The sequence below is a fragment of the Colobus angolensis genome, unplaced genomic scaffold (assembly GCF_000951035.1).
Source record: "Colobus angolensis palliatus isolate OR3802 unplaced genomic scaffold, Cang.pa_1.0 Scaffold36, whole genome shotgun sequence".
In the NCBI taxonomy this organism is placed as follows: Eukaryota; Metazoa; Chordata; class Mammalia; order Primates; family Cercopithecidae; genus Colobus; species Colobus angolensis.
Window position 1 is genome coordinate 2,760,429 of NW_012116932.1, and position 10,399 is coordinate 2,770,827.

The following is a 10,399-nucleotide window of genomic DNA, read 5'->3' on the forward strand; positions in this document are numbered from 1 at the left end:
AAGTGCTGGGATTACAGGCTTGAGCCACCGCGCCCGGCCTCTTCTGCCTTTTTAATATATGTTTTTCTTTCTCTTTTCCTCCTTCCCTTTATTCTTCCTCCCTCTTCTCCTCCTCCTTCTATTTCTCTCTCTACTCCTCCTCTTCCCCTCTCCTCCCTTCTCTTCAACCTCTGCCTCCCGGGTTCAAGTGATTCTCCTGCCTCAGCTTCGCGAGTAGCTGGGACTACGAGTGTGCACCACCACACCTGGCTAATTTTTGTAATTTTTTTTTTTTTTTTTCAGTAGAGACGGGGCTTCACCATATTGGTCAGGCTGGTCTTGAACTCCTGACCTTGAGTGATCCTCCCGCCTCGGCCTCTCAAACTGCTGGGATTACAGGTGTGAGTCACAGTGCCTGGCCTCTCTTTTTCTTCTTTCTCCTTCCTCCTCCCTCCTCCTCCCACTCAGAGCATCAGTTTCCTGAGCACCATCCTGCCTGGTTCTGAGACTCCAAACAGACCAAGGAGTAGCGCCCCAGCAGGGGCTGGCATGTAGCAGATGCTTAAGCCTCTTGTCCTCTCCTCCTCCAGTGGAGGGAGGGATGTTCTACGTTCCCCACCAGAGAAGCCAGATAGGGAACTCCAGGATGGAGAGGGTGGGACTGTGAGTCAGCCTTTTGGCCCCAGGGTTCCCCCACCTGGAATTACACAGATCAGGCTCCAGTCACAGACTCCACCCCCGATCAGGACCTCCTGGGGCCACACCTGGGAGTAGCTTGCTGCTCTGAGCTTGGAGCTGCATAGCCCTTGAGCCCGGAGGAGGGCCCACCTCCTGTTGGAGCCTCAGTTTCCCCTATCATCTTATGGGCCTTTGGACTAGGAAATTTTAATGAGAGAAAGTAGGTAAACATGCTTTATAGAGAACATCATGATATATAGACATATAATTGTGGCTTGCTTTTATGTCATCTTTTTAAAATCGAGGTGAAATTCATGTAGCATATGATTAACCATTTACAAGTGAACAATCAGTGGTATTTAGTGTATTCACCATGTTGGGCAACCACCAGCATTCTCCAGCTTCAAAATTTTTAATCACCCCATAAAAAAACTCTACACCCATTGAGTAATCACTTCCCATTTCCGTCCTCCTCCCGTCCCCTGGTAACCTCGAATCTGCTTTCTGTCTCTACGGATTTGCCTATTCTGGGTACATCAGAGAAAGGGAATTACACAAAATGTGATCTTTTTGTGTCTGTTTTCTTTTACTCAACATAATGTTTTTGAAGTTCATTCACGTTGTAGTATGAATCAGTTTCTTCTTCTTCTTTTTTTTTTTTTTAATTTGAGACAGAGTCTTAGCCTGTCACCCAGAGGCTGGAGTGCAGTGGTGCAGTCATAACTCTTTACAGCCTTGAAGTCCTGGGCTCAAGCAATCCTCCTCCTGCCTCAGCCTTCTGAGTAGCTGGAACTGCAGGCACACACCACCATGCCCAGCTAATTTTTATTTTTATTTTTGTAGAGATGAGGTCTTGCTATATTGTCCAGTTTGGTCATTAGGGCTGACTTCATTTCACTGTATGGATTTTTTTGTTGTTGTTGTTTATCTGTTCACCTTTTGGCTGTTGTGAATCATGCTACTATGAACATATATGTTCAAGTTTTGGGGTGGACCTATGTTTTCATTTCTGTCTTGGGTAGATACCTAGAAGTAGAATCGCCAAGTCATATGGTAATTCTGTACTTAACTTTTTAAAAAATCACTTTGCTGTTTTCCACAGAGGGCTTGCATTAATTTTCTATTAACAGGAAACCCAAACATTTATCTCACAAGTTCTTGATGCCAATAAAAAATCATTTGAATCATAGTAATAAAAATAGCTAACAGTTGGTCAATTACATATTTACATACACACATGTTTAACCAGCACCTACCATGTGCCAGGAACACAAGAGCTTGTTGAGTCTTATAGGGATACCATGAGGGAGGATTGTTCTATTTTCTCCTTTGGCAGTGGTAACATGTCCAGGCTTACATATCTAGTTAGTGGCAGGGCTGGAATTTGAACCTAGACCTGGCTGGCCCAGAACCCAAGCTCTCAAACACAGTGATATGCAGTTTTCTGAGCATGAGTTTCTCCATGCTGGTACCGTGTGGGGGTATTTCATACACCATCTCATCTCATCTCTCTCTCTTTTTTTTTTCTTTCTTTCTTTTTTTTTTTTGAGACGGAGTCTCGCTCTATTGCCCGGGCTGGAGTGCAGTGGCCGGATCTCAGCTCACTGCAAGCTCCGCCTCCCGGGTTTACGCCATTCTCCTGCCTCCGCCTCTGGAGTAGCTGGGACTACAGGCGCCCACCACCGCGCCCGGCTAGTTTTTTGTATTTTTTTAGTAGAGACGGGGTTTCACCATGTTAGCCAGGATGGTCTCGATCTCCTGACCTCGTGATCCGCCCGTCTCGGCCTCCCGAAGTGCTGGGATTACAGGCTTGAGCCACCGCGCCCGGCCTTTTTTTCTTTTTAAAGAACATTTTTGTAGAGACAGAGTCTTGCTGTGTTGCCCAGGCTGGTCTTGAACTTCTGGGCTCAAGTGATCCTCCTGCCTCAGCCTCCCAAAGTGCTGGGACTGCAGGTGCGAATCCTTGCACCTGGACTACCATCTCCTTTTTGCCGGAGGGGGAAACTGGTGAGGAACGTGGACACAGACTTTCCTGGCATTGAGTGGTCAGAGTTGGAGTGGAAAAGGAACCTGAGGATGAGAGAGCAATGGTTCAGCTGAGAAGGGAGTTTGGAGAAGGCTTCCTGGAGGAGGTGTCAGTGATGCTGGGCCTTAAAGGATGCCTAGGAGTTTGCTAGAGAAGGAGTCCCAGATGGAAAGTCCTGCCAGTGCACTGATGCAGATGTGTGAAAATTCCAGGCAAATTCAGGTGACTTATGGTGGCTGCAGTGAAGGTGATATGTTGGGGGGAATAGGAAATGAGACTGACAGTTAAGCAGGAACTGGACTGCAAAGTGAATGCACTTATACTTTATCCTAGGTGTGACAAGGAGCCATGGGAGGTATTTGAACAAGGCAGCTGTTGACCAGATCTGGGTGTCAGAAAGATCCCTGTGGAGCCTCTCTTGGAGTCCAGAGCACAGAGAGGAGAGGAGTGACTGGACTCCTGCTTTCCTCTTCAATGCTGCCTCCTCCAGGAAGCCTGCTCTGACTTGCAACAGCCCTTTTTCTGAGCCTTCCTTAGCACCTATCACACTTTCTACCTTCTTGGTAGTTGCATGGCATGCCTCTGCTTCCCTTTCCTGTCCTGCTCAGGAGCTCCTCCAGGGAGGGCATAGAGCTGAGCCATCTGTAGGTCCCCAGCATCACCCAACTTGGGTTGGGCACAGAAAGGAAGCAGAAGAGGTGTGTTGAATGGGAGGATGAGTGGGCAGATGATTATGTATGCAATTGGCCAATTCCTAGGGAGTGTGTGTGTGTAGGTGGCTGAGTCACATTCAGGTAAAAGTGATACCACTCGAATTTCAGATACTTCCTTCCCGGGCCTCTGCCCATTCAGCCCCAAATCTGTTCAGTATATAGAAGGAGAATCCATCCATCCATCCATCCATGCATTCATTCATCCACTCATCCATCCACCATCCACCTATCCACTCATTCATCCATCCATCCATCCATCCATCCATCCACCCATCCACCATCCATCCATCCAACCATCCATTCGTCCATCCATCCACCCACCCACCATCTATCCATCTGCTATTCATCCATCCACTTATTCTTACATCTGTGTACTCATCTGTCCATCTACTCATCCATCCACCCATTTATTCTTTCATTCATCTATCCTTGGATTGACTTATTTATTCATTTAATAAAAATTTATTTAGCACAATATATCAGTGATCAACATGAACCCTTCTGTTAAGGAGCTTGTAACTAAGTGGATACAATCCAGAGTGATTGCTGGGTCAGGGGTGGGGAGAAGCATTCAAGTTGAGACTACAGGATGAGGGAAGAGTGTTTGAGGCAGAGAAAGCAACTGGTGGAAAGTCTCAGAGAAGAGAGAGCACGTGGTCTTTTTGAGGAGCTGAGAAAAGTTCTGTGGTGTGGCTGGGCATGGTGGCTTATGCCTGTAATCCCAATACTTTGGGAGGCTGAATTTGGAAGATCACTTGAGCTCAGGAGTTCAAGACCAGCCTGGGCAATATGGCGATACCCTGTCTATACAAAAAATTAACAAATTAGCCAGGTGTGGTGGTGTATCTCTGTAGTCCCAGCTACTCGGGAGGCTGAGGTGGGAGGATCGCTTGAATCTAGGAATTGGAGGCAGCAGTGAGCTATAATCTCACCATACACCCCAGCCTGGGTGACAGAGCAAGACCCCATTTCAAAAAAAAAAAAAAAAAATTATGTGGTGTTAGTTCTGTGGTGTCGAATGGGGGATGGAAGACAGAGGTGTCTTGAGAGAGATTTGGACAAAGGCAAATCATTCAGGGCTTTGAAAATGGGCTGGTATGTGAGGGTGATGGGTGTGTGAGCAGGAAGGGGCATGGTCAGATCTGATAGTCAGATGAGATTCTCCTGGGGCCATGATGAGGGACACACTGGAGAGGGCGAGGCTGGAGGCTGGGAGCACAGGAGGTGTGATTCAGATGACCTGAGCTGGCAGAAAAAAAAGGGGAAGGCTCAGGTGAAGAAGGCTATTCTGGATAGACAGCTCAGCCTGACCAAAGGTTCAGAGGTGATCCACAACATGTGATGAGAATAGGGTTTTCTGGTGTATGTTGAAGGGTGAGGTGGGAGAGGCATACAGGGGCCAGATGGAATTGGGTTTCAATGCCAGGCTGAACCTGAACTTTTTACAAGCACAATGGGGAGCCATGGGAGGCGTTTGAGCAGGGGAGGCTTATATTGAGATCAGCGTTTTATACGGATTTTTCTCGGGTAGGTGTGGAGGATGGACTGGAGGAATACAGTGGGAGGTCAGAGCCCAGTGAGGAGGCCTAAGAAAGTCATAAGCAAAGGTCAAGAGTTAGAACTCTGTTTTGAGGCCAGGCGTGGTGGCTCATGCTTGCAATCCCAGCACTTTGGGAGGTTGAGGTGGGTGGACCACTTGAGGTTAGGAGTTCGAGACCAGCCTGGCCAACATGGTGAAACCCTGTCTCTGCTAAAAATACAGACAAATTAGCTGGGCGTGATGATGGCAACTGTAATCCCAGCTACTCAGGAGGCTGAGGCAGGAGAACCACCTGAACCTGGGAGGCGGAGGTTGCAGTGAGTGAAGATCCCACCAGTGCACTCCAGACTGGGTGACACAGTGAGACTCTGGAAAGAAAGAAAGAAAGAGAGGGGGAGAGAGAGAGAGAGAAAGAGATAGAGAGAGGGAAAGAAAGAGAAAGAAAGGAGGGAGGGAGGGAAGGAGGGAGGGAGGGAAGGAAGGAAGGAAGGAAGGAAGGAAGGAAGGAAGGAAGGACTCTATTTGGAGTCATTATTGGTCCTTTGCCCTCCACAGCTGCCATCGCCCCCAAGGATGACCTCTTCTATGGCTTCCTAAAACCTTGGCTAGGTGAGTGCCCAGTGAGTAGGCTGGGGCTGGGGCTTCAGAGAAGAGAGGGAAGAGCGTGGGGTTCCTTGGAGGGTTTCAGAGTAACAGGAGAGGTACCTAACCTCAGTCTTCTGGGCCCAGGGGATGGGCTGCTGCTCAGCAAAGGTGACAAGTGGAGCCGGCACCGTCGCCTGCTGACACCTGCCTTCCACTTTGACATCCTGAAGCCTTACATGAAGATCTTCAACCAGTGCACTGACATTATGCATGTGAGTCCCAAGGCTTTGTGGGAAGAGGGTGTCCTGGGAGTGAGGCTGGTCCAGGCTCCAACTCATGCATGGGCAAGCCATGTGATGTCAGGAGGCCTCACTGACTTTATCTATAAAATGAGCTTGTAGTGAAAATGCAGTCGGGTCCTTGTTAGGCTGACTCCCCGTCTCTGGTTTCCATGCACAGTCACCATGTATCTCTCTTCCAGGCTAAATGGCGGCGTCTGGCAGAGGGCTCAGTGGTCTCCCTTGATATGTTTGAGCATATCAGCCTCATGACCCTGGACAGTCTTCAGAAGTGCGTCTTCAGCTACAACAGCAACTGCCAAGAGTGAGTGTGACCCTTCTTGGGACTGTGGAGCCAGCTGCTCTAGGGGCAAGATGGTGGCAGGAGAAAGGGAACTCTCAGGCATTAGACAACTCTGGCCTATGGGAGCTCTGCCACGGATGGGCCATGTGGTTCCAGGAAACTGACCATCTCTCTGAGCTTCACTTTTTTTTAATACAAAAAATGGACTTCATAATTCCTTCCCCATAGTCATTGTGTGAGAATTAAATGAGAAAATGTGAATCAATGGCTTGGTATATAGTAGGTGCTTAGTAAATGTTAGTATTTTTTCATTCTACTATGAAGAGTGTGTGGTCTTTGAACAGTGTCCTCCCAACTTTCTGAGGCTCAGTTTCCTTATTTGTAAAAAAAGGATGTCAATCTCTTACTCTCTGAGAGATGCTTTAAGGATAAAACTATGTAGCACTGCCCTGGCACATAATTGATGCTCAGAGAATACTTGTTGAGTAAATGAATCAAATAATCAATGCCTTGGTTCATTCATTCATTCATTCATCAAATATTCATTATGCACCTACTATGTGCCTGGCACCATGATATTGCTGCTGAGGACAGGGTGGTGAACAACAGACAGTCACAGTTCTGTGAAGTTTATAGTCTAAGTGGGGACATAAGGAATAAGGAAGACAATTAATGCAAAGTTTGCCACACATAGTAGGTCCTCAGTAACAAGCTAATGACTTTGTTACTCTAGGCATTATAGGGACATGTTCCAGCTGGATAAGGCAGAGATGGTCTTAGTAATTAAATAATTAAAGATGGCTTTAGAAATTAAATAATTAATTAATCCAAGAAATATTTACTGAGTGCCTAGTAAAGGCCAGCTCTGAATTAGGTGCTGGGAACACCATAGTCAACAAGAAAGACAAGATTTTGCTTTTCTAGAACTTCCATTTCAGTAGGAAGACAGGCAGTAACCATGAATAAGTAAGTAAACAAGAAAACGACAGACTGCAATAAGGGCATAAAAACAAGCCCACTTCAGGACTGAGGACAGCTCCCTGCAAGCATGCTTCACCCATTAGTGTTGTTGTTTTTTTTTTTTTTTAAATGCAAGCTTTGTTGAGAGACAATTCACATACTATACAATTTACTCACTTAAAGAATACACCTGAATTGCTTTTAGTGTATTCAGAGTTGTGCAACCATTACTATAATCAATTTTAGAATATTTTCTTTTCTTTTTTTTTTTTTGAGACGGAGTCTCGCTCTGTCGCCTGGGCTGGAGTGCAGTGGCCAGATCTCAACTCTCTGCAAGCTCCGCCTCCCGGGTTCACGCCATTCTCCTGCCTCAGCCTCCCAAGTAGCTGGGACTACAGGCGCCCACCACCTCGCCCGGCTAATTTTTTGTATTTTTTAGTAGAGACGGGGTTTCACCGTGTTAGCCAGGATGGTCTCGATCTCCCGACCTCGTGATCCGCCCGTCTCGGCCTCCCAAAGTGCTGGGATTACAGGTTTGAGCCACTGCGCCCGGCCTCAATTTTAGAATATTTTCATCAATCCTCCCCCTACTCCAAGAAACTTCATACACTTTAGCAACCCTTGCCCTTCCCTTTCTCCTTCAGGTCTAGACAATCACCAATCTACTTTCTGTCTCTATAGGTTTGCCTGTTATGGATATTTCACACAGATGGAATCATACAGACTTTTGTGTCTGGTTTGTTTCACCCAGCATAATGTTTTACAGGCTCATCCATATTGTAGCATGTATCAATTATGTATTTCTTTTCATTGATGAATAATATTCCATTTACCACATAATACCACATTTTGTTTATCCAGGCATCCATTGATGGACACTGTTTCCACTTTTTGACTATTATGAATAATGCTGCTATTAACATTCATGCACAAACTTTTGTGTGAACATGTATTTTTAATTCTCTTGGCTATATACCTAGGAGCAGAATTGCTGGGTCATATGGTAATTCCATTTTAAACGTTTTGAGGAACTGCTAAACTTTATTTCAGTGGGTTTCAACATGGTACAAAGTAGTTGTACCATTTTGCTCTTTCAACCAGTGAGTGTGAGAGCTCCAGTTTCTCCACATACTCACTCACACTTGCTTCTTGTTGTTGTTGTTGTTTTGTTTGTTTGCTTTTAAGAGATAGGGTATTGCTCTGTTGCTCAAGCTGGAGTGCAGCCCAACACTTGTTACTATAAGTTTTGATTTTAGTAATCTTAGTGGAGTGAAGTAGTATCTCATTGTGGCTTTGATTTGCATTTCTCCGGTGACCAGTGCTGTTAAGTATCTTTTCACATTCTCCTTGGTCATTTCTGCCTTCTCTGGAGAGATGCCTATTCATATCCATTGCCCATTTTAAAATAAGTTTTAATAATTCTTTATTTATTTTAGGTACCAATCCCTTATCAGATATATAATTTGCAAATATTCTCTCCCATGCTGAGGAGTATAACCATTTAGCTTTAGTGATGCTACAATTGCTCTGCCTATGTTGAAAGTCCTTATCCCTCTTTGGGCCTGTTTAAAAATATACCTGGGACCAAGTGTGGTGGCTCAGGCCTGTAACCCAGCACTTTGGGAGGCCGAGGCTGGAGGATCACTTGAGCTCATGAGTTCGAGGCTGCAGTGGGCTATGATTATCCCGCTGTACTGCAGCCTAGGTGACAGAGCAAGACCCTATCTAAAAAATAAATAAATGAAATAAAAATAGAGTTAATATAGGGTTTCTCTTTGTTATCTACTCAATGGGGAGTGAAGGTTTATCTTAGCCAAACCATGGGTCTTAGCCAAGCCATGGCTGTGCCGTGCTGGGGGAAGGGGCTACACTCACGGCTTCCTTTCTCCCTGGCAGGAAGATGAGTGATTACATCTCTGCTATCATTGAACTGAGCGCTCTGGCTGTCCGGCGTCAGTATCGCTTGCACCATTACCTCGACTTCATTTACTACCGCTCGGCGGATGGGCGGAGGTTCCGGCAGGCCTGTGACATGGTACACCACTTCACCACTGAAGTTATCCAGGAACGGCGGCAGGCACTGCGTCAGCAGGGGGCCGAGGCCTGGCTTAAGGCCAAGCAAGGGAAGACCTTGGACTTCATTGATGTGCTGCTCCTAGCCAGGGTGAGGCTGGGCCCTGGAGGGTGGAGCCCTGCCCTAGATGGCCTCCCCAGGAATTGCACATAAAATGATAAATGTTAGAACTCCATTAGGCGTTGTGGCTCACACGTGTAATGATAGCACTTTGGGAGGCTGAGGTGGGAGGATTGCTTGAGCCTTGGAATTGGAGATCAGCCTGGGCAACACGGGGAGACCCTGTTTCTACAAAAAATAAATAAGTTGGAGGGCCGGGCGCGGTGGCTCAAGCCTGTAATCCCAGCACTTTGGGAGGCTGAGACGGGTGGATCACAAGGTCAGGAGATCGAGACCATCCTGGCTAACACGGTGAAACCCCGTCTCTACTAAAAAATTCAAAAAACTAGCCGGGCGAGGTGGTGGGCGCCTGTAATCCCAGCTACTCGGGAGGCTGAGGCAGGAGAATGGCGTGAACCCGGGAGGCGGAGCTTACAGTGAGCCGAGATCTGGCCACTGCAGTCCAGCCTGGGCGACAGAGCGAGACTCCGTCTCAAAAAAAAAAAAAAAAAAAAATAAGTTGGGTGTGGTGCTGCATGCCTATGGTCTCAGCTACTTGGGAGGCTGAAGCAGGAGTGTGGCTTGAGCCCAGGAGTTGGAAGCTGTGGTGAGCTACGATGGTGCCACTGCACTCCAGCCTGGGCAACAGAGCGAGACTCTGTCTCAGAACAAAACAAAACAGAACAACACACACACGCAAAACAAAAAAAAATTCACATGGGTCTGGGATGGGGTCAGAATATGTAAGACTCATTGGGTGAGTTTTCTTGGGCTGCTATTACAAAGTACAACAAACTAAATGGCCTAAACATCAACAATTTACTCTCTCACAGTTCTGGAAGCTAGAAGTTCAAGATCAAGGTATCTGCAGGGCTGGTTTCTTCCAAGGGCCATGGAGGATGAATCTGTTCCAGGCCTTGCTCCCTGGCTTGCAGAAGGCTGTCTTCTCCCTATGTCTGCAGATCATCTTCCCTCTGTGCCTGTCTCTGTCTTCCTCTCTTTGTATAAGGACACCAGTCACATTGGATTAGGGCCCTGCCCTAATGAGTTCATTTTGCCTTGATTACTTCTACAAAGACCTCTCTCCAAACATGGTCATAGTCTGAGGTATTGGAAGTTAGGACTTACGAATTCTAGCGGCGGGGCAGGGTGAGGGTGGGGGT

At 46.8% G+C, this 10,399-nt stretch overlaps 1 protein-coding gene across 1 annotated transcript in view; it reads left to right on the plus strand.

The window, feature by feature from the left end:
• The window catches only part of LOC105519769 (cytochrome P450 4F22), a 47,534-nt gene that overhangs the window by 23,756 nt on the left and 13,379 nt on the right, over window positions 1-10,399 (plus strand). The window contains 4 exon segments of the mRNA XM_011953232.1: window positions 5,492-5,545; window positions 5,666-5,793; window positions 6,003-6,124; window positions 8,960-9,227. Coding sequence (XP_011808622.1) covers window positions 5,492-5,545; window positions 5,666-5,793; window positions 6,003-6,124; window positions 8,960-9,227 — 572 coding nt within the window.